General features: G+C 59.2%; 8 protein-coding genes across 8 annotated transcripts; 6 read left to right on the top strand and 2 right to left on the bottom strand.

Annotated features, from left to right (window-relative positions):
- Positions 1 to 1151: 1151 nt before the first annotated feature.
- On the top strand, positions 1152 to 2144 carry E0L32_010733 (uncharacterized protein; the record flags this gene model as incomplete). Its single annotated transcript, XM_031133383.1, has 2 exons — positions 1152 to 1165; positions 1223 to 2144. The coding sequence occupies 2 exons, from the start codon at positions 1152 to 1154 to the stop codon at positions 2142 to 2144; spliced, it is 936 nt and encodes a 311-aa protein (XP_030989345.1).
- Positions 2145 to 2670: 526 nt separating this feature from the next.
- E0L32_010732 (uncharacterized protein) lies at positions 2671 to 3753 on the top strand (the record flags this gene model as incomplete). Its single annotated transcript, XM_031133382.1, has 2 exons — positions 2671 to 2842; positions 3197 to 3753. 2 exons carry the CDS (start codon positions 2671 to 2673, stop codon positions 3751 to 3753), a joined length of 729 nt encoding a protein of 242 aa, XP_030989344.1.
- An 88-nt stretch (positions 3754 to 3841) lies between these two features.
- E0L32_010731 (uncharacterized protein) lies at positions 3842 to 7063 on the bottom strand (the record flags this gene model as incomplete). Its single annotated transcript, XM_031133381.1, has 5 exons — positions 3842 to 3871; positions 3918 to 5094; positions 5848 to 6340; positions 6504 to 6911; positions 6994 to 7063. The coding sequence occupies 5 exons, from the start codon at positions 7061 to 7063 to the stop codon at positions 3842 to 3844; spliced, it is 2178 nt and encodes a 725-aa protein (XP_030989343.1).
- Positions 7064 to 8898: 1835 nt separating this feature from the next.
- E0L32_010730 (uncharacterized protein) lies at positions 8899 to 9897 on the top strand (the record flags this gene model as incomplete). Its single annotated transcript, XM_031133380.1, has 1 exon — positions 8899 to 9897. One exon carries the CDS (start codon positions 8899 to 8901, stop codon positions 9895 to 9897), a length of 999 nt encoding a protein of 332 aa, XP_030989342.1.
- A 235-nt stretch (positions 9898 to 10132) lies between these two features.
- E0L32_010729 (uncharacterized protein) lies at positions 10133 to 13921 on the bottom strand (the record flags this gene model as incomplete). Its single annotated transcript, XM_031133379.1, has 1 exon — positions 10133 to 13921. The coding sequence occupies one exon, from the start codon at positions 13919 to 13921 to the stop codon at positions 10133 to 10135; it is 3789 nt and encodes a 1262-aa protein (XP_030989341.1).
- Positions 13922 to 16868: 2947 nt separating this feature from the next.
- On the top strand, positions 16869 to 18388 carry E0L32_010728 (uncharacterized protein; the record flags this gene model as incomplete). Its single annotated transcript, XM_031133378.1, has 4 exons — positions 16869 to 16925; positions 16987 to 17065; positions 17112 to 18184; positions 18239 to 18388. The coding sequence occupies 4 exons, from the start codon at positions 16869 to 16871 to the stop codon at positions 18386 to 18388; spliced, it is 1359 nt and encodes a 452-aa protein (XP_030989340.1).
- A 1662-nt stretch (positions 18389 to 20050) lies between these two features.
- On the top strand, positions 20051 to 21842 carry E0L32_010727 (uncharacterized protein; the record flags this gene model as incomplete). Its single annotated transcript, XM_031133377.1, has 4 exons — positions 20051 to 20427; positions 20574 to 20785; positions 21435 to 21635; positions 21712 to 21842. 4 exons carry the CDS (start codon positions 20051 to 20053, stop codon positions 21840 to 21842), a joined length of 921 nt encoding a protein of 306 aa, XP_030989339.1.
- Positions 21843 to 23414: 1572 nt separating this feature from the next.
- On the top strand, positions 23415 to 25341 carry E0L32_010726 (uncharacterized protein; the record flags this gene model as incomplete). Its single annotated transcript, XM_031133376.1, has 6 exons — positions 23415 to 23684; positions 23758 to 23832; positions 23933 to 24753; positions 24882 to 25014; positions 25115 to 25188; positions 25251 to 25341. The coding sequence occupies 6 exons, from the start codon at positions 23415 to 23417 to the stop codon at positions 25339 to 25341; spliced, it is 1464 nt and encodes a 487-aa protein (XP_030989338.1).
- Between the last annotated feature and the right edge of the window lie 78 nt (positions 25342 to 25419).

The raw sequence follows: 25419 nt of genomic DNA, 5'->3' as shown, positions 1-25419 counted from the left end.
ACTGGCCCGTAGCCCATCAATCAAGCCCGTCAAGGCTATCAAGCCCATCAAGCCTGTCAGGGCCACTGGCCCATCAAGCCCATCAGGGCTACTGGCCCGTAGCCCATCAATCAAGCCCGTCAAGGCTATCAAGCCCATCAAGCCTGTCAGGGCCACTGGCCCATCAAGCCCATCAGGGCTACTGGCCCGTAGCCCATCAATCAAGCCCGTCAAGGCTATCAAGCCTATCAAGCCTGTCAGGGCCACTGGCCTATCAAAAGCCCATCAAGCTAATCAAGCCCATCTAGACTGGTTATATCTAGAATCTAAATTCTCTCCTGAATTCAAAGCTAATTTTAAAAAGAGACCCAGACCTTGCACTAACAGCTATATACCTTGTAATATTAGTGTATAGGGTTCTTTTAGTGCTTAGCGAGAGGATTCTAAACAGGCTGTTAAGAAAATAGCCCCTGCACCAGCAAATTTAGATGGCGATGCGCTAGCAAAACAACCGCAAAAAAGAGCGTAATTTAAAGTCGTTTTCTGGTTATTATAAGACTAGGGGACTGCCTGTAACGCAGGCTTTAGGGAATGGGGTTGTAGTAGCCCTCACTGCTCGCAGGGCTCGCGTTCGTAAAATAGGACCCGTTCCGCCCTCGTTCCTCTCGGGCTCCAGGGTCTCCGCCTCAGAGGCCCTTCGCTGCGCTCAGAGCCTTCTTCGGCATACTAGGTTGTGTACTAACAGCTATATACCTTGCAATGTTAGTGTACAGGGTTCTTTTGGTGCTTAGCGAGAGGATTCTAAACAGGCTGTTAAGGAAATGGCCCCTGCGCCTGCAGATTTATGTGGGAGAGCGCTAGCAAAACAACCGGGAAAAAGAGCGTAATTTAAAGTCGTTTTCTGGTTATTATAAGAAGTGTAGCACAAGTTGCGTGAGCGGAGAGTTGATGTGATTGGCCACCTCTTACCCCGCCCCAGGACCAAAACTCGGGCCAACTCAGTCGGCTGCCGCTAAGTAAAATTCTGCCGGCCATTCTCGACTTTTTTGTGGCTACACCGCCCGCCCGCCCTCCGACCGCCAAAAAATTGTCCATGCAGTGATCTTTCCCCAAGTTCTAGAGAATCGTAAACCTTTGAGGAGCAATCAGGAATACACATTGCGAAGCCCACCATGCTTAGGCAAATGTAAGACTGATATAAGACGTACCAATTCTATCTAGGAGCCCTGCTAACACAATGCAGAAAACCCAGGAATGCCCGCTCCAAGCGGGCGCTCGAGAAGCGCGACCCCAAGGCCGTCGAGAACCCCAAGAACGCCCTCTTCCTGCGCGGCACGTCGTGCAGCCAGGTCTGCCAGGACGCCATGTCGGACCTGCACTCGATGCGCATGCCCCTCGCAAAGAAGTTCACCAAGAACAACCCGATCCACCCCTTCGAGGATGCCTCGTCGCTCGAGTTCTTCAGCAACAAGAACGACTGCTCGCTGCTCGTCTTCGGCAACTCGTCCAAGAAGCGCCCGCACTGCCTGACCCTCTGCCGCACCTTTGACTACAAGATCCTCGACATGCTCGAGCTCTACCTCGACCCGGACACCTACCGCCGCATGAGCCAGTTCAAGACGGAGAAGTTCGCCGTCGGCCTGCGCCCCTTGCTCGTCTTCGCGGGCCCGGCGTTCGAGAGCCCCGTGCGCAACGAGTGGACGACGGCCAAGAGCCTGCTGGTCGACTTCTTCCGCGGCGACTCGTCGGCGGACAAGATCGACGTCGAGGGGCTGCGGTACGTCGTCGCCGCGACGGCGGACGAGGAGGCCTCGGCGCTGCGGCTGCGCGCCTACCTCGTGCGCACGCGGCGCAGCGGCCAGCGGCTGCCGCGCGTCGAGCTCGAGGAGATGGGGCCCCGGATGGACTTCCGGCTCGGCCGGCTGCGGGAGCCCGACGAGGCGGCGCTCAAGGAGGCGATGCGCAGGGCCCGGACCAGCGAGGAGCGCCCCAAGAAGAACACCTCCACCGACATCGTGGGCGACAAGATGGGCAGGATACACATGGGCAAGCAGGACCTCGGCAAGCTGCAGACGCGCAAGATGAAGGGCCTCAAGAGGTCGCGGGACGATGACGACGACGTGGAGGCTGGGGCGAAGAGGGCGAGGGATGAGGATGATGAGTAGAGGGCTGGGAATGAAGGAGCTACTGCGTGGGATAGAAGGTGATCCCTCAGTCTGCTGTAGATATCGTCATTGAGCGGCGTTTGGTCTGCCTAAAAGCACGGGTCGATTAGGGCACACGCCTTCACATTATTAGTTCGGTACCCTGGCGTACGGCTTGGAATTGGAGTATTCAAAATTGAATTGCAAAGCTTCAAAGATTCGACAACCTCTCCCTTAAAGAAAGCCGCCCTGATGACTGTCAGACTTTTCGATCAATTGAGGACGCAATGTCTTTATGGCCAGTTCTGTAGAGATCAAGAATGCACGTCCTTGTGCCACTAGAGAATCCAGCTTGTAGCGCCCGCCGCCCTTAGCGCCCGCGACAGCGCTCTCAGCGTTGAATGAGCTAAACCCCACCTCCCTCCAGCTCGTTTTCAACATCAGTCTACATCCACGCATCCTTCTCAGTGCTGTCTTCTTGCCACTCTCATATCTGTGAACAACTTGTCCCATCTCACGACCCTGATTTCAACACACAGAGATAAGAATGGCGCCCTCGGCAGTCGACGAGACCGCCAGCGACGATCTCTACTCGAGGCCCAGGCCCCGGCCCCAGCGGTCGCCCGCTGAGGCGGCGCAGGTCCGCATCCGCAACCGCCGCAGGGAGTACCTCGAGCAGAACCCGGACTACTTCCGGTCTGCGGAGCATGAGCTTGCCGGTAAGTTTCCATGTACGCGGGGATCAGTCCCGGTCAGTTGTGTGTACCAGGCCAGGACAAGCGCTCTGTGTGTCTGTCAGGTCGGTGCGCAGGTTCGCCCCGTCTCATTTCGTTCATCCATTCCCTTCATATGTGAAGTCACCAGCCATTCGAAGAACTTCCTGTCATCTATGTGCTGCGATGATCTCATGTTATCAAAGGCTTGTATCGCTATTCTGTTACTATTATTGTTATGATTGTTATCACCGCTGTTCTAGACATTCCATCTGCCCTCAGAACTTCACCAAGCACTACACAAAAGAAAAAAAACACAAATGAAACCAAGCCGCTCACAAAGGAAATCCTCCTTTCTAGACCCTCTCCTCTACGACATCCTCATCCGGCGCTTTCAAACACCACAGGAGCGCCAAGCAGAAGGCCAAGCAAAGGGCTACGCCCGCGTGCTCGAAGGCTCCCTCCTCCGAGGCGAGGCCCGCCTCGCCCGCATGGCCGAGTCCTACGCCTCCCAGCCCACAGGCGGCGGCGATAGTAGCAGAGCAGATCCAGCGTCATCATCAGCATTCCGGCCGGCAGACATACGCACCCACTACCAGTACCAACAACCATCGCCGACGGCGGCGGCGGCAGCATCGCAACCGCCATCCAGAGCCGATTTCCTCCCCGCGGAGAGAAACCCCGCCACGGCCAGCGCGGCCGCCCAGGCATTCGCAGAGTCCGACGACGACCCGCCCGCCGACCGCGCAGAGGGCCAGCGCCGCTGGGACGACTTCCTGCGCGAGCGCTTCGTGCACGGCGGCGACGACGACTTCGACTACGCCGGGCTCGTCGACGCGGACGACCGCTACGACGAGCTGGAGCGGCGGGACGCTGAGGACGCCTGGTTCGACGACGAGGAACCGGGTTCCCCGTGACCTCGCATGACCTCCAAGATGCGGGCCTTCAGCCACTTGGGATCGTACTTCTTTACGTCGTTGACGTCTACCTTCTTGCCCGAGGCTATCATGTTCCGTACCAGAACTCGAGCCTTGTCTTCGGCCGAGCTAGCGATGAACTCGGCTATGCGAGCCTTGTGCACCTCCGGGTCGTATACGATGGGCTCCTCGCGGACAGCCCTCGGTGTCGCGTGGAGGGTGCATTTGCCAGTCTTGTCGTCTCTCTTCACGGAGAAGAGATGGTCGGGATCTCGCATGGCCTCATTGAGCATGTTGTTCAACTTGAAGGGGCTGAAGTCCGCTACGAAATCGATGCCGGGCGTCTTGCCCGCGTCCATTAGACTGCGTATCACCGCATGATACTTGCTCGCCCGCCTCAATCCCTCCCCGAGTCTTGTGCGCTGGTCTTCGTCTGCCACGTTGCACATGAACGAGTACACTACTTTCCACTGACGCTCAAGATCTTTTAGTGTAATGCAGTCCTCGCCGGTTGTAGCCATGTACCCGTGGCTGGGTGGTGTCCTCGATATCACCACGATGCCCTGGAGCCCGGCCTCTCTGTCTACCTCCCAAACATAGTAATGCTTCGGGTCGGTCCTGTTCATTTCTTTCAGGTGTTCAAGCCAATCTTTGGTGAATCCGGGATCTGTCGGGGGCGCCAACTTGGCTACGGGAGTATCGGGAAGTGTCTGGCATGGTGCCGAACCGGGTGTGGACTGGATGGACGTGCGGAATTCGTTCTCCGAGGAGTCGGACTCGCTGTAGTTATTAGCCCAGAAGTCGACTCGAGGGCGTCCTAGGTTGGCCAGCCACGGAGCATATCCGCTTGGCCCCTTAGGCCGGCGCTCTCTTCTCGAGGCACGGCCCTGAGCCCTCGTTGGTCTCTGGTCTTCTGGCCCGGTTTGCGACTGCGACGAAGAGTCTGGGGGGTCCTCGGGGAGCTCGTCCATGGCCAGCCTCAGAGACCGCGTCAGTCTCTGGCACTCGGCCATGGCTTCTTCGCTGACTCGCGACTGCGAGGACGGGCCTGGGCGCTCCTCGCTGGGCTCTCTCGATGCCTGTTCCTGAGCGTCGTCGGCCTCTCCAAGCGCCTGTTCCTGAGCGTCGTCGGCCTCTCTAAGTGCCTGCTCCCGAGCCTCGGCAGCCTCTCCAAATGCTTCTTCGCGAGCCTCTCTAAGTGCCTGTTCCCGAGCCTCATAGATCTGCTGGTCCTCTGCCCTTTCGACGTCGCGACGCTCCTTTCGCTTCAGCTTTTTCCTCCGGTTGCGTTCAGCACGGGACGAGAGCGCCATCTTCGCAGTACAGCACTGCTCGTAGTAGCTGTTTGGTACAGATCCAATCGTTCAGAGTGGATGTGCAAATGATGCAATGGATAGGGGTGATGCAGGCAACGAGTGATGGCAAGGTCTGTCTGGATGGTGATATTGATGGAATGATGGATGCGTGGATGGATGCGTGGATGGATGCGTGGATGTGTGTGAGAGCCACGGGCAGAGAATCTCGATCGAGAATGACCGATCTCCTCTTCCGGCGAGCCTGGGAATTAAGGGAAGGAGGAATGGAGTGTACGAAGGGAGGAATGAATGGAAGAACATTGAAGGAAAGCAAGAGCGATTATCAGTTGGGCGGTAGGACCGGCGCTGGTAACTGTCCGGAAGACTGTTTATCACCAGCCATTCGCGGACTTCACCAACCACTCTTTTGAAGCCAAGTTTCTCTCTCAAAACACCTCACTGAACCAGGTTCGATTCATCCGGGCTCGCGTCGACCTGCGAGTGATGCTTGGACATGTTGACGGCGTCAGGAGGAGGTGGTTTGCCATCCACCAAGCCCTTGGATGACACCCCGCGTGATGTTCAGTACAGATTAGTATTGAAGTATCTATTGATGAACCTCTCTCAACTGTTTTGACTCCCGATTGACATTATCATTATCATTAGACATTTGTTTCGCGTCGAAAGCGCGGAGTACCGTCGGATCCATGACATGCGCCCGGACATCCATCTCCTGCCACCATCACTCGCACCACACCTACCACTCTCGGCGGTTCCTGGCCCTGTTCAATTCACGCACTCCTTGTAGTATGCCTCGAGCAGGCCCAGAGAGTCCGGGTGCACCCGTCCCACCTTGGCCACCTTGAGGCCGTCCTCGAGCGTGTACAGCCGCCTGCAGTCGAGCCTCGCCATGGGCGACACGAACTGCTGCCCGTTCTCCATGATGATGCCGACGGGCTCGCGGAGGATGCCCTCCTCGGGGAAGGGCGACGGCGCGTCGATGCCCGCGGGGTAGAGCACGGCGGACTCGTTGGGGACGCGCAGCTCGCAGCCGCCAGGGCTGAAGATGGTGATGGAGAGGCACAGCGAGAAGCTGCGGCGCTTGCGGACGACGACGAACCAGCGGTACCGGGCCAGGGGCTTCTCCCCCTGGTAGGGCGGGCACGCCTTGCTGTACTCGCGGTCGGACTTCTTGACCCTCGTGGTCTCCTTGCTCTCGGGCTCGAACCAGACGACCTGGAATATCCGACCCGGGCAGAAGAACTTTTTGGGTTTCGAGATTGCGGCGAACTCTGCGTTACTTGTGTCAACCTCGAAGCGAACCGAGGGCCTAACGCAAACAAACAAACAACAAACAAACGGATGCCACTGATCGACGCCAAAATGCGCTCATCGCTGCAGCTTGTTCGGGGGTATCAAAACTCGCAAAACTTTCGAAAAAAGACACAATCTTACTCGGCGGCTCTGCGACACGCAGCTGCTGTTGGTCATGTTCCTGCTTACAAGGCGCTATCCTCGACACATCGCCAGCCCAGTCACCCCCTTTTCGCCGGTGTTTACTCTCTCCATTGGAGGTCTCTTGGTGTCTGTACTCTTCACACGGCACGGTGCAATCACGAGACTTGCTAGCATGGTGGTGCGGTCTGCTCGCGACGGCCTTTGCGCTTCCCATTCTCTGATACGCTCTGTACAAGAGGAGCTCGCCGCCTCGCCACTGCACGTAGTCTTGGTTCTCGGCACTCCACTCCCAATGTCCTCCGCAGCCGCCGGCGCGGAAGCCGGTCGCGTCCGAGACCGAGTCGTCAGACTGGTAGCCATCCAAGCTCGACGGATCAGTCTCGCTTGCGAAGTTGTCGCCGTAGACTACCGTCACGGATTGCGTTATTAGCGGTGGACCGGGGGAGGATTTGGGGGGTGCGGTAACACTGGGACGGGGACACCTTACCCTCGGTGTAAGTCGCTGACACGGACTCGGCACTCTCACTAGGGGTCTGCGATTGTACCCCACGCTTCATCTTAGCGAACACTTGTCGTCGTTGTGATTATTTCCTATCTCCTTTTTTCTCTTTTCTTTTTGTTTACAGATGACACTAAGAAGGAAACTGCAAGAAAACGAGCGCAGAAGATCTTCAATGTTCCAGAAGTTCCCCATCATGAATGCCGAAGGCATGGGAACCCTGTCTTTTATCAAGACGCGAAGAAAATGGCGATATTTTCGCCAAGACATGCACACGACAAAACCCCCCAACACTTTTTTCCCATGTCCAAAAAGCTTAAAGCAAAATCCAGCAGAGCAGGGGGGGCGTCACGCAAGAAGCCAAAATGGGCATGACCGCATTTTCCTCTGGGGTGGAGACGCCTATGATGTCGTTGATGTGATAGCCATGCATGTGCCTGCATGAGCTGGGAAGCGGGCGGTGCTGGCGGCCAGAGAAGGGAAGTCTTTTCCTTGCCATGTTTTCGACATGGGCAGCTGTGGCTTGCATGCCCTGCACAACCCATGACATCGCCGATGCCCTGGCGGGGGGTCCCCGGGGCTCACCATTCGCCGGGGAAGCAATCCGGAAGGGTGCAGAACCCTGCTTTCCACCCCGGGCCTCTCTCTCCACACCCCCGGTCTTCGTTGGACCCGGTCGCGAGAAAAAGGAATGCGGGACGCCCGGCGCAGCGAGAGTCGGAGCAGGATGGCAAGGTGCAGGAGTTGTTCTGCTCTTTGCTTTTTATTCTTGGACTCGTGCAACACACTTTACCAATGGGCTATGAAGGAAAGAAAAAAAAGCCAGATGATGAAATTCGGGGTCCCTACGGTGCGTCATCGCGCTGCCTTTGTACCACCACCACGCATGGGATTCCCTTTTGCTTCCCGTGCATGGGGGGATCGCCAGAAACGCATGGGAGCAACGTCAGGCATCCAGGCGAAATCGATCGATATTTTTTCGAACAAGGGAAAATGCTGTTCTCGCCCTCCCTGAGGGAGAAGATGACGAGGTTGTGGCGGGTGTCGCAACGCAAACCTTCCAAGCCGGCGCCGGCGCTGGTGCCGGGCCTCCTGGTTGTGACGCCAAGACGCCGACACATGGTGATAAGTCAAGTTTGTGGCTGTCCTTTGGGTGTCAACAATGTCGGGTGGAGACTTGGAGAGCAAGGGTACTGCGCCATTCTGCAAGTTTGCCAAGGTCAGGGAGCATGAGGCTGCAGGACTGCAGGGAAAACAGACGTTGGGTCCGTCCGCGGAGACGTTTTTTCTTCTTTTTCTGGGGTCCGATCCCAATTGACAGCCAGCCTTGCGCGACCACACGCACATCCAGACACTTTGTCTTTCTCTCGTGTTCAGCAGCCAGTTTTCTACAAGTATTCAGAGTTGTGGCCGTTGGACAGCGCGCGAGCTATGTACTCCGATACCCACCTGCTTAAATATTGGCGGCTCCTCGCAGCTCATGGAGCCGCCATGGCGGAAGAGCTTGGGATAAACGGTCCGCGGGCCGGTTAAATTGGGATAAATTGAAGTCTTGTCCCGCCTTCCACCCAGCCGGCGCGGGGGAGAGAGAGAGCTCTTGTTGGAGAGAGGAGGGGGAGGGGAGGAGAGATCGAATGTTGCTCGGCGACGCGAGGCGATTCTCGGAGGGATGTATATATTCTCTTGGGATTGCCATTGATCCCTTTGAGATTCTGGATCTTCATTATCTTGTTCTTGCGGAGGAAAACCTGCAGATCTCTGTCCCCGCAACACCACGATCCCCCACATCACGATCCCTAAGACCGCTCAACTTCAACTCACGCTACTCGCACCACCAAATCGCACACATTAGGAGATTCCTGCACAGACAAGGCCCCAGCAGCAGCAGCAGCCATGGCGCCCCTCATCAAGCACCTCTACACCGCCGACCCCTCGGCCCACGTCTTCGACGGCAAGGTCTACATCTACCCCTCGCACGACCGCGAGACCGACATCCAGTTCAACGACAACGGCGACCAGTACGACATGGCCGACTACCACGTCTTCTCCACCTCGGGCCCGCTCGACGACCCGGACGCCGCCGACGTGCGGGACCACGGCGTCGTGCTCCGCGCCGAGGACGTCCCCTGGGTCTCCAAGCAGCTCTGGGCCCCCGACGCCGCCGCCAAGGACGGCAAGTACTACCTCTACTTCCCCGCCCGCGACAAGCAGGGCGTCTTCCGCATCGGCGTCGCCGTCGGCGACTCCCCCGCGGGGCCCTTCGCGCCCGACCCGGAGCCCATCCGGGGCAGCTTCTCCATCGACCCGGCCGTCTTCGTCGACGACGACGCCGCGCAGTCGGCCTACATGTACTTTGGCGGCCTGTGGGGCGGCCAGCTGCAGTGCTACCAGGGCGGCAACGACGTCTTCGACGCGTCGTGGCAGGGGCCCAAGGAGCCCTCCGGGCCCGGCCGGCGGGCGCTCGGCGCCAAGGTGGCCCGGATGAGCGCCGACATGCGGCAGTTCGACGGCTCGGTGCAGGAGCTGCTGATCCTGGCGCCCGAGACGGGCGAGCCCATCGCCGCCGACGACCACGACCGGCGCTTCTTCGAGGCGGCCTGGATGCACAAGTACCGGGGCCGGTACTACTTTAGCTACTCGACGGGCGACACGCACTACCTGTGCTACGCGACGGCCGACGCGCCGACGGGGCCCTTCACCTACGGCGGGCGCATCCTCGAGCCCGTGCTCGGGTGGACGACGCACCACTCCATCGTCGAGTACGGCGGCCGCTGGTGGCTGTTCCACCACGACTGCGAGCTGAGCAAGGGCGTGGACCACCTGCGGAGCGTCAAGGTCCGGGAGATCTTTTACGACGCCGAGGGCCGGATCACCACTGTCAAGCCCGAGTGATTGGGTGGGCGGGTGGGTTGGGCGGGGGGACGTGTCTGAATACAAATAGATCTAATTTTCGATATCGATGCAATGAGAAAAAGAAAAAAGAATGTTGCGTATGGTATATAATCTTTAGTTCTAATCCCGTATCCTCCAAACGCCTGCCCCGTTGCCCCCCCCCCCCCCCCCCCCAAAAAAAAGACCAGTTAACCACCCCGTCATTCATCCAATCACGCCCATGCCCAATCTCCCATTAGACGCCCAACCCCAGCCTCAACCCCTCGAGCGCCTCCTCGTACCGGCTCGGGTTATGATCCGTCAGCATCGACGCGCAGATCCTCATCTCCCCGAACCGGGCCTCCACGTCCCTCACCCACCGGCACACGACCCTCCTCGCCGTCCCGCCCGTGACCTCCTCCCCGGCGGCCACAAAGTCGCCCTCGCCCTCCTCGGCCTCTTTCTCCTTCGGTTTCCTGCTCGCCGGCGCGCTCTCGACGACCAGCACCTCGCCCGGCGGCACCAGCTTGACATTCATCATGCTCGCCCTCAGCGTCTTGAGCGCCGCAAAGCACCACCCGACGTCATCATCATCGTCATCGTCATCACCACCACCGCCACCGCCACCGCCGGCGCCAGTCCACCTGCCCGCCAGCGTCCGCTCAAAGACCCTCCACAGCCTCGCCCGGACCTCGGCCTTGGCATCCCCGTTGTCCCGCCGAAAGGCGAGGCACACGGCCCGGACGTCGTGCACGGCGCCCAGGCTCAGCGAGGGCACCACGTCGGCGCCGTGCACGACGCTCGTGATGAGGCGGCGCGTCGCCCTGCGCAGGGCGGGCGACATGGTCGCCGGCGGGCCGTACGCGTAGACGTGGCACGCCCTGCCGGGCGGCAGCCCGCTGTGCGGCGCCGTCACGAACGACGACGACGACGACGACGACGACGACTCGGCGCCGGGGTTCGGCTCCGCAATCATGACGCCCAGCAGCGCCGTCACGGCCCCGCCGAGCGAGTGGCCCGTGAGCACGAGCCCGAAGCCCGGGTGGCGCAGCAGCGCGGCCCGCAGCGCGGCCACGACGCGGCCCCCGCGGTCCGCGAGCCGGCGCGCCGAGGCGTGGAAGCCCTTGTGCACCGAGTAGGCGCGCCCGCGGTAGGCGAGCAGGTCGTACACGCACGTCATGTCGGCGAGCACGTCCTCGAAGCCCAGGGTGCCGCGGCAGGCGAGCACGACGGCCCGCGCCTCCGTGTCGACCGAGATGCAGTGCACGAGCGGCACGTTGGTGCCCGTCTCGCCGGCCACGTCGGAGCCGCCGCCCGGGTCGACAAACGACGAGACGAGCACCGACGACGCGTCGAGCCCCGTGTGGTGCGCGTACGTCTGGATCTCGCCGTGGATGCCGCCGCCGCCCGACCTCTGCCCTTGGTCGGAACGGTCGTGGTCGGGCAGGTAGGTCGATATCCCCATCAGGCGGAGGAAGTGGGAGCCGTAGACGGCCGACGAGAAGCGCATGTACCGGCTGATGTTGTGGACGAGGTGCGCCTGCGGGAAGAGGCCGGGTACCGCGCCGGTCTGCTTGAGAGAGGAGAGGGAGTCGGCGTCGGCGTAGAAGCTGGTTCTGCTGCTGCTGCTGCTGGTGGCGGCGGCGGTGCCGTGGCAGGGCAGGGGTGGGGAGTTGAGCACCGAGAGGGCGAGGGACATGCGCGAGTCGTTGGTCTTGAGGGTGTAGATGCTGGGCGCGTAGTCCTGTGAGGCGGCGCGCTCGTGTCTGCTGCGGGGGTGGACGGCCAGGGCCCCACTGGTGGCAGTCGAGGGCTGCTGCTCGCGGCCGAGGTGCGGGGAGGAGATGGCCTTCTTTGTGGGCGAGACGGTCGCGCGGGGTAGGTCGCGGGTGAGCTGGGGTGACGAGGGCCTGGTGTCCTCGAGGGAGTGCACGGAGAAGGCGTCGGTGGTGGAGATGATGGAGCGCTGGTCGTCCATGACGCGGCTGCGGGAGGGGCTGCGCGGCCAGCCGTGTTCGTACTCTTCGTCGTCGGTCGCATCGAAGGATGACCGTCTGTTGAATGCGAATAGTCCTTTTGGCCGGGACGGCGGCGGTGGTGCGTCACGAGCTGGGACGAGGGATGACTTGCGGTCGGGGACGGGGATATGGCTGTCGCCGGTGGAGGATCGCTGGCTGGACCGTGTCGTCGTTGATGAGGATCTGTCTTGGACCTGCGGCCGCTGCTTGGCGGATGTGTGACCTTGCTTCTGTAGGAGGTTGGAGATCGTCGGGCCTGTTCCCTTTCTGAGGACGGACCGGAAGCTCGGCCGCTTCTCCAAGGTCCTGGGGCGCGGGGCGGGGTCCTTCTTCAGATCGGCACTCGATCGCTTCTTTTCGACTGCCGACGATCGCTGCGGCCGGTCGCCCGGCTTCGACGACGGAGGACTGGTTGGGTTCTGCCGTGCTCGTTTCTGGTTCGCCGCATTGCCAGTAGTCTGCTGCAGGACAGGCAGTTGCGACGCCTTGGGCGTGTTCTGGGCGGACCGAGGCGTAGTCTGCGTCGCAACAGTCTTGCTGGCCCTGGGCGGGGTGTTGGGAATGGCAGTCGTCGCAGGTCTTGGCAGAGCAAGGGTCGGCGGGTGCTTGGGCGGCACCGGGGGCGCCTCGACATCATCGACGTCCATGGCTTCCGCGTCCGACACTGGGGCCGATTCCGCGTTGTAGGCAGGTCCCAGCTCAAACAGTCGGCGATCGGCATCTCCGACCCGTGCTGGCTGATCGCTGTCGGCGGCGGCGGCCCGTTGCTGCTGCTGCTGCTCCGTGCTGCGCGTCTCGCTGCGCGTCATCCGGTAGACCGTGCGGTATGTCGACCCGGCCTTGGCGGTCTTGGACGGGCCGCCGGGAGCCAGGACCTTGCTCTCCTCGACGATGACCATGCCCGGCGGCGGCGCAAAGTCCGACGGCCGGGCCGAGTTGAGCTCGATGGTGACGGTGCGGGTCGTGGACGTGGAGACGGTGACCTTGGCGGCGGCGGGCAGGGACTGGGCGATCTCGCGGCGCAGCTGCTCCTCGGGGGTCTGCAGCATGCTGTGGCCGAGAGCAGTGCCGTGGTCGCCGGCGTCGGCCGGTGCTGCGGCCTCGAGTCCGCGGTACAGCCGACTGGGCTGCCGCCGATGGCCCCGGCCCTCGGTGTACTCGTATGACCCCGCGTGCCTGTTCCGCCTTTCCCGGACGGCGACGGTCTGGCCCTTGACCACGACGACGTCCCACACGGTCTCGTCGATCTGCAGGCGCTCGTCCTCCTCCGCCGACAGCTTGCGGCAGCATCTCTGCAGGTATGCCAGGCCGCACAGGCCCAGGACCAGGTCGACATAGCCGACCTGCTCGCCGTCTGCGCCGGTGGTCGGGTTCTGAATCTCGCGGTGGACGAGGGCGATGATGGCGGCGACGGCCTTGGACGACTCGGTGGAGCCGAGCAGGTTGTTGATCAGGTTCAGCGTGAACAGCGAGGTCCCGGCGACGGCGCTGATGCTGTCGCCGGTCAAGTCGAACAGGGTCGCGGCGACGAGCTGGGCGGCGGTGGCGGCCTGGTGGAACTTTTGGAAGGTCCAGCCGAGCAGGTACTCGGCCTCGGCGCGGCTGTACGCTGTCGGGCTGTCGGCGGCGGCCGAGTGGCCGGCGGAGGCGAGCAGGCGCTCGATGAGGGCGCGGCCGAGGCCGAGGGAGGCCATGGTGGTCAGCCTGCCGGCCTTGAGGACGTAGTAGCCGGCAAAGGCCGAGTAGACGATGCCGGTCTGGGCGGTCTTGGTGGTGGTGGTGACGATGCGGGCGGCGAAGGGATGGAGGAGGGTGGAGCCGGAGGCGACGGTGGCGGGGCTGTCCTCGACGGCGGCATCATCGTCGTCGCTGTCGCTGTCGCTGTCGCTGTCGCCGTCGCCGTCGCCGTCGTTGTGGTGGTTGATGTTGGGGTTGATGTTGGGGTCGGGGTGGAGGGCGATGAGGGTGGTGTCGTCGTTTGGTGGCCGCAAGAGGTCGTCCTCATGTCTGTCCGTGTCGACGTCCATGGCGACGTGGGCGCTCTCGCAGCGGGATGCTGCTATTGGGTGGGTGCGACACGTCGAGATGGTTTGCCATGGGACGGGTAGATATTGATGATTGTGTCGATGGAATCCAAAGACGCCCTGGACGGTGTTGTTGAGAGAAGCGGCAGGCGGGACAGCAACATTGCGCAGGGTAAACAGGGGGAGAAGAAAAGCCGTGTGGCAAACACAGGCAACGTGTTTCCCGGTCCGTTGAGGACGAAACAAACTACCTGTACCTACTTACCTACCTAGGTAGGCATGAGAAGCAGGTCCACGGGTCCCAAGGACTCACTCAGGAGTGACGCTGACAGACAGGCTGGGGCAGCGCATGACGGGCGTTCTCTCGGCGCGTCCCGTATCGGCGGAATTGGTTGGGTCTGGGTCTGGGCCTGGGCCCAGGTAAGGTAAGGTAAGGTAAGGTAGGGACCTATCTCCAGGTGTCCTACCAGTGGAGGTTAGGTACCTACCTTACCTACCTGTCCCGTAGGTACCTAACTCCGGACTCCGCAGGTGTCTGTGTCTGTTCTGATGGCGTTCTGTGTCTCACTCTCAGAGAAGAGGTTTAGGTTCACATTTCAGCATGTGATTGACCCGCTTTCCCCCCCGAGCCTGTCAACGCTGCCAACCTTGGGTACGCAAAATACTGGTAAGGGTGCTGATTGCATGACCGACAGCGAGTACCTACCTAGTACCGACCTACCTAGGTAGGTAAGTCCATCGGATCTCTTCCAAGCGTGCTGGATTTCTGGCCCCGGCAGTCTGCCCATTTGGTGTTTGGTGCGGGTGTTTCAGAGAGAGGACTGGCATTCCCAGTCGGCGGCTTGTCTCAGCGAGAGCCTGCCTACCTACCTAGGTAGGTACCTACCTACAGGAGGTACCTAAGGAAGCCTGGGGGAGTTGGCTGCCAGCGATACCAGTACACCCTGCAGAGGGGTGTGGACACGAAATACAGGCGGCAACTCGGTTGATTGCAGATGCGCCCGAAATGAAGAGCAAGTACAAGTAGCCTTGGTAGAAAGAGGATTGATTCATCACGGAAGAAAATATAAGTCTTTGGTTGCGACAATGACGAACCACTCCCAGGGGTCTCTTTCCTTTTTTTGCCATTCCCGGCCTAGTCCATCGCCGTCATCTACTTGTACTTGAAGCGTCATCCAGGGGTTCTCTCGACCCGAGTCGTCACGGCATTCGAATAGCGACAGAACGAATGCACAATGCGAATGGAATGCCGTGCTCACCCGAATCGAGAACAATGAAGCATTGACATCCAAGACCTTGAAGGCCACCTCCCCACTGGCACTGGCACGGGGGAGACAGGCAACCTTGAATGTATGTACTTGTAATGTTCCTGGAATAGGTACCTACATACCTACCTACATAGGTACTTGTTTGTACCTACAGGAAGGCATGTACAAGTACAAGTATTCTGACGCCCGCCCCCTAGCCTTCTCCGCACACATCATCCGGCCCACATCTCCAGGCAGGGCTAGAGGTGGGGACTCCCTTTTTCGAGATCATCAAGTCTGTTGTTCAAAACTTGGCGAATCTCGGCAAGGTCAAGCAGGGAGACAACTGTGAGGAGTGCTTGAGCTTAAGCCAACACAACTCCTAAGAGTACACAGTTATACCTGGGGGGGAAATGTAAAACATTAGCTCCTCATATAGTCGGCGGCACTTGATCCGAGATGAGTGAGTTTGATGCATTGTCAGCCGTGCTTTCAAAAGACGTCGCACAACCCAGATCGCGCAGACACAATCACGAAAGGGCTCACAGAACTTATTGAGTGAATGAGGTTAGTTTAATCATGAGTTCCACCTCGCTTGGCTCGAGAAAATGGAGATTCGCATGTTACTGGCGACGATGATACTGGGGCATAGTAGTATCTATGTAAACAATCAACGGTAAGGGGCTGGCTTTTCAAGCCGGGTACTACCGTTGCATTTCGGGGGCTTTTACAAGAAGTATGGAAATGGACAGGGTCTGGGCTGCCCACTTGATTGTGTTCCTGGAAAAGCCATTGTTGAAGCCTTGGTGAAGCTCGACAAGGCCGAACAGGTCACACACAGAAAGGAGGCTTTCTGACGTCTTGAAGCAAAAGTCAACACCGCCCCAACTGGCATCGCCGGTAGATAGCAGTTGGTACTCCTCTGGGCGAGAGAAGAAAGAGGCTAGCAAGACTCATTGGGCATATCACCCATTGTGGTCGATTTTCCAGGCAGACTGAGCACTGCCACCGTGCTTCCAAAGATGCATCGCAGCCCAGACAATCCAGGCACAATCATCAAAGATCCCAGAGGCCTTCTTTCTTTGATAACTGAAGCAGTCAGAGGCGTGAAGTTCACTCCCCTCGGCCCCGCCCAGTAGTTAAATAGGAAGTTCACATCTCACTGGCGACGACGGCGCTGAGTCGCTGCAGTAGGGAATACGTTTGAGCACAGCAGCCGTCTCCTCAGCCTTGGCCCAACTACTCCTCCCCGCGGTCTGCTCAAGTTTTGGCATCTAGACGGAGGGCAGTGTCAGAGTGTTCCAGACAACCTCATGTGACACCTTGGTTGCCAACCGGGATTGTGGGGCAGACAGAGCTTCGTGGACAGCTTGATGTGGTGATAGGGAGGAAGGATGGAAAAAGGCCAACACAGACTCTTCGGGGCTCCTGGCGCCGCGCCCGCGATAGGTAGTTAATTGAAACAATGTGACTATGTCTGCGCACCGACCACGTACTAAGTCGTTTAAATAAATCGCCTTTGTGCCTTTAGTGCGCGCAGCCCTCCCTCTCTCTCTCACAACGCACAACCTCCCCCCCTCTCTCTCGCTCTCTTATTCTCACGCACGCAACTTTTCAACGTTGCAAAACACACCACGCTGCGCGCCCTCACACGTCGCGCCCTCACGTATCCCGCGTCGGTCCACGTCATTGCCATCTCCATCATGGACGACGCCGAGAAATCCACGTCGGCGGCCGCGGCCGATCCGCCCACTCAGGAGGTGAGCCAACAGTGAAACCCATCTGAACAAGAACTGAACCCAGCTTACCTTTTGTCCCCAGGCATCGATCTCCAACTGGCCCTCCACCTTGCACCCAACGATCGAGTCCCTCTTGTCAAGCCCAGCCGAGCTCCCCCAAGGTATGGCGGCAACCCCCTCCCCCCTCCCCCCTTCCCCGTAATGTAGACTCCGCCAGCCTCGCTGACCGTGGTGTATTCTGCGTCCCAGGCTCGGATCAGTACCAGGATCTCTTTCTGCTGCGCGCTCCCAGCAGCAACGTCGTCGAGACCATACGCGACCTCTTGGAGAATTTCAGGTCCGACGATTGCGATCGCCCCGGCAGGTTCGCATTCTACAACGTCTCGCCTGCCGACTTCAAGAAATTCTACGAGGAGGAGCCCAGGGTTCGGAAGTGCAAATTGACCTACCTCGCGTCAGAGCTTGGCGGGCTCCTCTCCTTCAAGATGCCAAGCGTCAAACACAATACGCCGGCCGATGTGATGCTCCACGACCTGGTCGAGCAGGCTCGGGGCATGCATCGCTACGAGATGGTCCTGAGAATCGGCAACGCCGACTTGAAGCTGAAGGATAGCACCTCGATCAAGCAACCGGACGAAGGCATCATCAGCATTGGCCGCCCAGATGGAATCACCAAGCCAACTGTTGTCGTCGAGGTTGGCAACTCCCAGTCCAAGGCCAGCCTCATCCGGGACAAGAACACGCACTTCCAAAAGAACGATGACCCAAACCTTGTTATCCTGATCAAGGTCTCTCCCAACCGACACCGCAAGATGGAAGTTGAGCTCTGGCGTCGAGGAGATGACGAGGCAAGCAGCAGCGTCACCGTCTCGCTGGCCGAACCCCTCAGCGATGTGACCAAGGTGCATTGCCGCACCGCATGGAATGTCACCGGAGCGCCGATGATTATCCGGTTTGAAGATGTGATGGCCTATGGCAAAGAAGACGAGTACGATACCGACTTCATTTTCTCGGAGGACTGCTTCATCGAGATGGCCGGTCATGCAGTTCTGGTGTGCCCCAAGACGCCTCGACAAGTCCTCCAACAGTACTCGGAACACCTTTCCAAGCTTCGGGCTCAGAAGATCGAACAGGAGGAGAAGGAGGCTCGCCAGAAGGAACAGATTCGCCAGGATAATGATGTTCTCCAGGTGCAGGTACGTCTGCTGGTTGAAGAGCTAGGTCGGAAGGACGAGCAGATTCGTCAGATGCGCGAGGAGAAGGACGAGCAGATTCGTCAGGTGGGCGAGGCTAACCCTCAGTAGGTTTGCCAGAAGGACGAGCAGATTCATCAGATGCGCGAGGAGAAGGACGAGCAGGACGAGCAGGTTCGTCAGATGCGCGAGGAGATGCGTCAGATGCGCGAGGAGATGCGTCAGATGCGCGAGGAGAAGGACGAGCAGGACGAGCAGATTCGTCAGATGCGCGAGCAGATGCGTCAGTAGCTCCATCTCCAATGCAGCCAGAAATAGCCCTGTCGGCCAGAAAGGGTTGATTTCTCCCAAGGCGATGGAGCAGAAGCTGTCTACGCACATATCTTGTCTCGATAGAGGTCACGGGCCATGAACTAGATTTGGCCGCAAGGGGGGCACATGGGTCAAGGTCCATTCATCATCACTAGGGTGTAAGATAGAGATACTGATACTGATTGACAATACAAGTGCCAAGGCCCGCAAGACATTGTGGCTAACCTCAGCCGTGGCACATTCTTCATCCCGGGGAAAGCAAGCCGAGACCAGATGTGAAAACGATCTATTCGGCCCTCCTGCCTTCTTGTTCACACCGATATCAACCTGCAGCTGGGCGGATTTCTCGCGGAACCAGTCACCATATCGTCCACTGCTCAGCCCATCTTGTCTCTCTGCGTGTTCTATATGCTGGCGGATGGGTTCTGAGCCCAGAAAGATTGGGAGCACCAGCGAGAAGAGAATCTAGCCCAAAGGAAACCTGACCCTGGCAGCCGCCTCGATTTGAATGCAGAACTGCTCCTGCCGCTCTCCGTCCCGTCTCACCCTTGCCATCTAACTATATGCCCGTGCTAAAGAGCTGCATGCCTGGGCGGGCATATCGACCAGCAAGCATTCCTAAACACGCGCTGCTCTGGCAGACCAGACTTGGCAAATCAGTTTGGGTAACGGCAGGCTGCCGACGCCGCCCACAATGACCACCACGGCGGCCACTCGGAAGCAATGTCCCCTGCCAGAGTATTGCTGCTGGCCGTCAGCCGGACAAGGGCATCATCAAGACAACCGCGGAGCGAGCTAGCAGTTGCCAAGAAGGGGACTCGAAGGACGACGACGATGACGAAATGCAACGGCAGCACCCGGCCCGAAACGTCACCCACCTTTTTGCCTACATGTACTTGTAGGTCCTCCCCTTTCTTGCTTGGATGAGATGCGTCCTTGTGCAGGTACTTGTACAAGTACTTGCCCAAGTCTCCACGCGGTGCGGTGCTGGCTGCCTATAAATAAATAAACAACCTCCACTAAGCCGACGGAGCGGTATCGAGGAAGCACCTTGGAAACCCCACTGGAGCTGGGGCTGGGTGCAGGTTAGGTAGCGAATGGGTGCACGCTAGCCAGGGGCCACCACTTCGTTAGTGGAAACTTACCGGGAGTTAGGGAGTTAGGGAGCTAGGGGCTGTGCCGATCATCGCCTGGCCCTGCCGAGAAGCGTCAGCTCTACCTACTTTAGGTACCTACAATAGGTAACTCTAGGTAGTTAGCCTGTTTGTCCCCGGGCATCACTACTTTAGCTCGGATGGGCGAGAGAGGGCCAATAAACAAGGCCAGCAGACCTCCTTTTTTCTCCCTTTCCCTCCTTCCATTCACCCCCCATCATCATCCATTGACATCCATTGAGCCGTCCTCGTCCGCTTCTCTCTGACACTCGCTCCGTCTTTTGCTTCATCGGTGTATCTATAATCCAATCGTTTGTTGATCTTTTCTCCTCCGCCAGCGAACTCATCCAGAAAAAAAAAAGAAGGAGAAAAGACCTCGATACCGTCCTCTCCGCGGCTCGCTCTGGTCAATTTGTCTCGAGGCCGCAAACTCCCAAAAATCGCATCGAGACCCCGTCACCACCGCCCATCCAACACCCGCCAGAAAATGACCATCAGGAAAATCATGTCTCCCGTTGTCCTCGCCGCACCCGCCGCCGCCGTCGTCGAGACGAGCAACGGCTCCTCCTCCGCCGCCGCCGATACCGACGCAGGCCTCTTCTCCTCGGACCTCATCAGCCCGGCCGTCGCCGCCGCCCTGCCCGAGGGCTACGTCGTGCGCGCCCTGCGCCGCTCCGACTACGCGACGGGCTTCCTCGACTGCCTGCGCGTCCTGACCACCGTCGGCGACATCTCCGAGGCCGCCTTTGACGACCGCTACGCCTGGCTCGCGCGCCAGGACGGCACCTACTACGTCCTCGTCATCGAGGACACCAACGTCGGCAAGGTCGTCGGCACCGGCAGCCTGATTGTCGAGCGCAAGTTGTGAGTTGTGATGGGAGAATAAAAAAAAAAAGGCAGTCCGGCTGGTCGGGCGAGATCAGAATTGCTTTTTTTCGTTTCTTTCTTTCTCGGGGACAAGCGCGGCTAATGACGGGGGTGCGCGGGGCGGCAACAAACAGCATCCACAGCCTCGGCCAGGTCGGCCACATCGAGGACATCGCCGTCGACAAGGACCAGCAGGGCAAGAAGCTCGGCCTGCGCGTCATCCAGGCGCTCGACTACATCGCCGAGCAGGTCGGCTGCTACAAGACCATCCTCGACTGCTCCGAGGCCAACGAGGGCTTCTACGTCAAGTGCGGCTTCCGCCGCGCCGGCCTCGAGATGGCCCACTACCACGAGAGTAAATCTTCCAAATAAGTCCTGCCTGCTCTGGCCTCCCATTTTTTTGTTCATCCGAAACAGAAAAAGAAGAAAGAAAGGAAGAAAGAAACCAGTGAAGGGGAAGGTCACGATCACAAAACAACCGCGCCGGTGGAGCGTTGGAACAGTAATGAGGCTGAAGTTCAGTGTGGCTGATGAATCGACTCGATTTTGCACAGAGCCGTCGCATATTTAAACGGGCACGATCTGGGGCTCGTCTACCGAATGTTGCGGGAGCGGGATAGAGGGACACGGCGCACATGGCAGCATACAACTAATAGGTTTGCTTTTTCCTGGGGACGGAGTTTGTCTGGGCGCGGAGGGGTCTTTCAGCTCTGGGCGCCAAGACTCCGACACTCCGCAAAGCTGTGGAGATGATCAAGGGCAAGTCCCGAAGGCCTCCCAGGGAGGCTAGTCCCGAACCTCTTTTGCCAACGATCCGGGCTACTTTGCGAGTCGGAAGTTCAAGAGCTGGTGACGGTCGAGGGCCGGCGTTGATTCCGGCCCCTTGGTCGAGCAAGACGGGTCTGGCAATAGAAGAGAGGAGGATTGGATCGGGCCAGTTGGGGGACACTCTCGCATATCTGATCGGGGCGTGGGGGAACATAGAACGGGCTGCACTGCAATAGAACCCATCCTTCGGGACTTTTCCGTTGGCGCTTTTGCTTCCCATTTGCTGCTACGCAACGGAGGGTCGGCATTTGACTCAGCCCAGCACCCCCATCCAGGCTTCGGGCTCCGAAATCTGGCTGGCTGGACAGGGGATCGAGCCGGTGCTTGGGATGAGATGAGGTCAGCTCTCGAGGCCACTCCCCATCCGGGCTTGGGGAGTGTGTGCTTGGGCTCTGGCGTTTCCGACCTGGTCAGCCAACAAGGTTCCGGGAAGACAAACACACACAGGCACAGAGCCGGTCAGCAAGCTGGTTGCACATGTCGGCGGCGGCGCACCACCAGCCATCTGGACGCAGTACTCATTACACGGTGTGCGCCCCCTCACCAGGCCAGTCCCAAAGTTCCCAGCTGAGCTGCTCGAATAGGCAATGCCACTTTTACTTCCCGAGTTTTCTCTTTTGGCACGAGCTGCCGATCCGTCCCAATTACATTGCAACTTTTTTTTTTAAAAAAATTCTCCGCGAACCCGGGTATTTGAACTGCATGTCACGTCATGTCTATTTAAGAACTGCTGTGAGCCCCGTGTATTAATTTCTTCATCTACGTCTTCCCCCAACTTGTAGATGTGAAACACTGGCGTGTGCAATGATCGCCATTTACCCCGACTGCGACCTCCAAATCGATCGGCAGACACTCACGGCTTCGCTTATTCGCGATCTCCCCTCCAACTCTCAGTAGTTGACCCGTAGTTAACACACCAACCCGCACAAAAGCGCACCGGAGCTGGGGGGACGAGACCACGGATATCCCCAATATTACTCCCCCACCCGTTTGGAAGCGAGACCTGCTGCCAACGGACGATACCTCCGAATCGGGGTTCACACACACACACACACACACCCTACCCACCACCACCAGCACCACCAACCATCCTTCCATCCCGTGCCCTCCTTCGGGGTTTCTAGAGTCGTTGCAACGTTCGACAGTCCCCCGCTTCCCACTTACACTCGACCGGTAGTCCCGACCAATCAGAAACTCGCCGGCCGGTACGAAGAACAGTCCACATACACTTGGCTGCTTTAGCCGGCCGAAACACACGTCGAAAGTACAAACAGATAGGCGAATAGACAGGCAGACAGACAGACAGACAGACAGACAGTGCTGTCTGGCCAGATTATCCCCCACCCCGGACATATCTCTTGTCTGTTTCGTTGCTCATATACATACACGTCTTGCGGACTTATATCCCCCTTTCCCCCCCCTTGTCCCGGGGCGACGATCCGGAGACTTCGCAAAAGAACCGGTTCTTTTCCTGGGGGCTTCCTTTTTTTTTTGGTAAGGATATCGATCTCCCCCTATATATCATGGCCGGCCTCCTCCCCCGCAGGAGACACTCGCACGACCTTCGGTCGGACACGGGGTTCGCAGAATACCTGCAGTTTGCGACGACCAGGATACGCATTGCGCAGACGCAGTCGGAGTAAGTCCTTGACTTTTCTTGTCTTACCTTTGTCTTTTCTTTTTCATCTTTACTCTCCTTCTTTTCCCTCTCTTGTGATAGGTTGGTTTTTGGGGCATCGTGCTTGCTGCCGCGCACCTTGGGAGATATGTCAGTTGATGTTGGTGTTCGATCTCGTGGGGTGTATAATCGTATCAAAGTCCCGAATATCGTTTCGTTCACGTAAAGCTAAATTAAAAACCCCGACTTGTTTACACAACACAGAGCCCGACTGCACAACACCGCCAGCAACACCGCATCTCAGCTGCGCCGCGAGCGCAGGAGCAAAGTCTCGGCCGTGCGCGTGCCCGACGGCAACTGTCCCGTGCAGTTCCGGCGGCAGAAAGTCGTCCGCGTCAGCCTCTAAAGGGCCCTGCACGCCCTGCTGGGCCACTACCGAAACAACAAAAAAAAATATAGTGAAAAGGAACAAAAAAGTACCGAAACAACGACCCCCCGAGACAGGCAGGGTAAAGAGAGAGGGAAAGAAAGCACCGATATGGCGCCCCATGCCGTGGGAGACGATGAGGTGGTCGGCATCCGGCCGTTTGCGGTGGTGGGCGACGTGCCCATGAAGGAGGCCGCCGTCCGGGTGGAGGTACAGCATGTCGAGACTGTGCCCATGGAAGTCGAGCAGAAGGAGGAGGAGGAGGAGGAGGAGCACAAGAAGCCGAGCAGGAACTGGATCATGGGCGAGGAGGCCTTTGAGCGGCGCATGCCGCACCACGACGGCATCAGGGCGCTCTGGGAGACAAAGTGGAAGTTCCCCGTAAGTGTTTATCTCTCCTGAACCCCGGAAACCGACGGCACTCGTCAACAGGAACTGACCAGAGTCTCTGCAGTGCACAATGAGCGTATACCCCTTCCACGACGGGAAATTCGAAGACTTTGAACCCGTCTTCCAGCACCTCATCGAGGTTCGTCCATGCATCATCGACCCGCCTTTGTTAACCTCCCTTCATCACACCCAAGTCCCAACCTACAACTCACTAACACATCCTCCCACAACCAACGCAGAACAACGTCAACGACGGCACATCCCCAGCCTATACGAAGGCCTTCCTCCCCGCCGCAGAAGCCCTGGCCCTCCGCGCAGACTCCCTCCTCGCCGCCGCCGCGGCCCACGGCCGAGGCGCCGACGCCGACGCCGACAGCAAGGCCCAGGCCAGCGCGCTGTACCTCCGCGCCTGCTCGCTCTACCGCATCGCCCGCTTCCCCTACATCACGTCGAGCCCCGCCGTCAACGACCCCGTCAAGTGGCACGCCTGGCAGCTGCAGAAGGCCGCCTACGCCAAGGCCGGGAAGCTCTGGGACGAGCCCCTGCAGGAGGTGCACGTGCCGCACCGCCCGCACCGTCACCGCCGGGCGAATGACGGCGGTGCCGCCGCCGCCGCCTCCTCTTCCTCGATCCCCGTGTATGTGCGCGTGCCGCGCGCCGCCGAGGACGGCGCGCACCCGTGCCCGCTCGTGATCCTCATGACGGGGCTCGACGGCTACCGGCCCGACAACACGGCGCGGTGCGACGAGTTCCTGGCCCGCGGGTGGGCCTGCTGCGTCGCCGAGGTGCCCGGCACGGCGGACTGCCCGGCGGACCCGGCGGACCCGGCGGCGGCGGAGCGCCTGTGGGACGACCTGCTCGCGTGGGCGGGCGCCGTCGGCGTGTTCGACATGGCCAGGGTCATGGTCTGGGGCCTGAGCTCGGGCGGGTACTACGCCGTGCGGATCGCGCACACGCACGCCTCCCGCCTGGCGGGCGTGGTGGCGCAGGGCGCCGGGGCGCACCTCTTCTTCGACCCCGGGTGGCTTGCGAGGGCGGACGGGCACGAGTATCCCTTCTTGTGAGTTGTCTGTCCTGTCCTGTCCTGAGAATTTGGGGGAGGTGATTAGGGGGGAAATTGATGATGATGATGATGAACAAGGCTGGCTGGCTGACCGTGTCGTCCGTGATGCTTTTGTTTGTATACAGATTGACGCCTGCGCTGGCGATGAAGCACGGGTACGGCTCGGTCGAGGAGTACGTGGCCGGCGCGCAAAAGAAGTTTTCGCTGCTGGAGAACGGGATCTTGGATATGCCTTCGACGAGGCTTTTGCTTGTGAATGTGAGTTTCCTTCCGGCCGGCGGCGAGTATAGTGTGCGTCTTGGTGGGGGGAAAGTTTGAAGCCGTGACCGTATGTCCGTGCTGACTTGGCCTGTCTCAGGGAACGATGGATGGCCTCATGCCGATTGAGGACTCGATGCTGTTGTTTGAGCATGGCTCGCCCAAGGAGGCAAGGTGAGATGGCGAGGTGCTTTTCTCGTCTCTTTGGACCAGGATACTGACGAGAGATGAAACAGATTCTTCTCCGGTGCGCTGCACATGGGCTACCCCAAGGCCAACGGCTCCGTGTACCCGTGGATGGAGAGCGTCATGGCTTCGGTTGTCTGAGTTGGGGCGTTTTCTTTTCACCTGTATTTCGTAGGGGAGTTGCGGTACACATTCGCTACATGTATCATCCGTCTTTTG

Source organism: Thyridium curvatum, assembly GCF_004353045.1.
Source record: "Thyridium curvatum strain D216 chromosome Unknown NODE_89_length_163435_cov_79.615573, whole genome shotgun sequence".
NCBI classification, from domain to species: domain Eukaryota; kingdom Fungi; phylum Ascomycota; class Sordariomycetes; order Thyridiales; family Thyridiaceae; genus Thyridium; species Thyridium curvatum.
The sequence above is the reverse complement of the archived record's forward strand: the minus strand, read 5'-3'. Positions and strand labels throughout refer to the sequence as shown.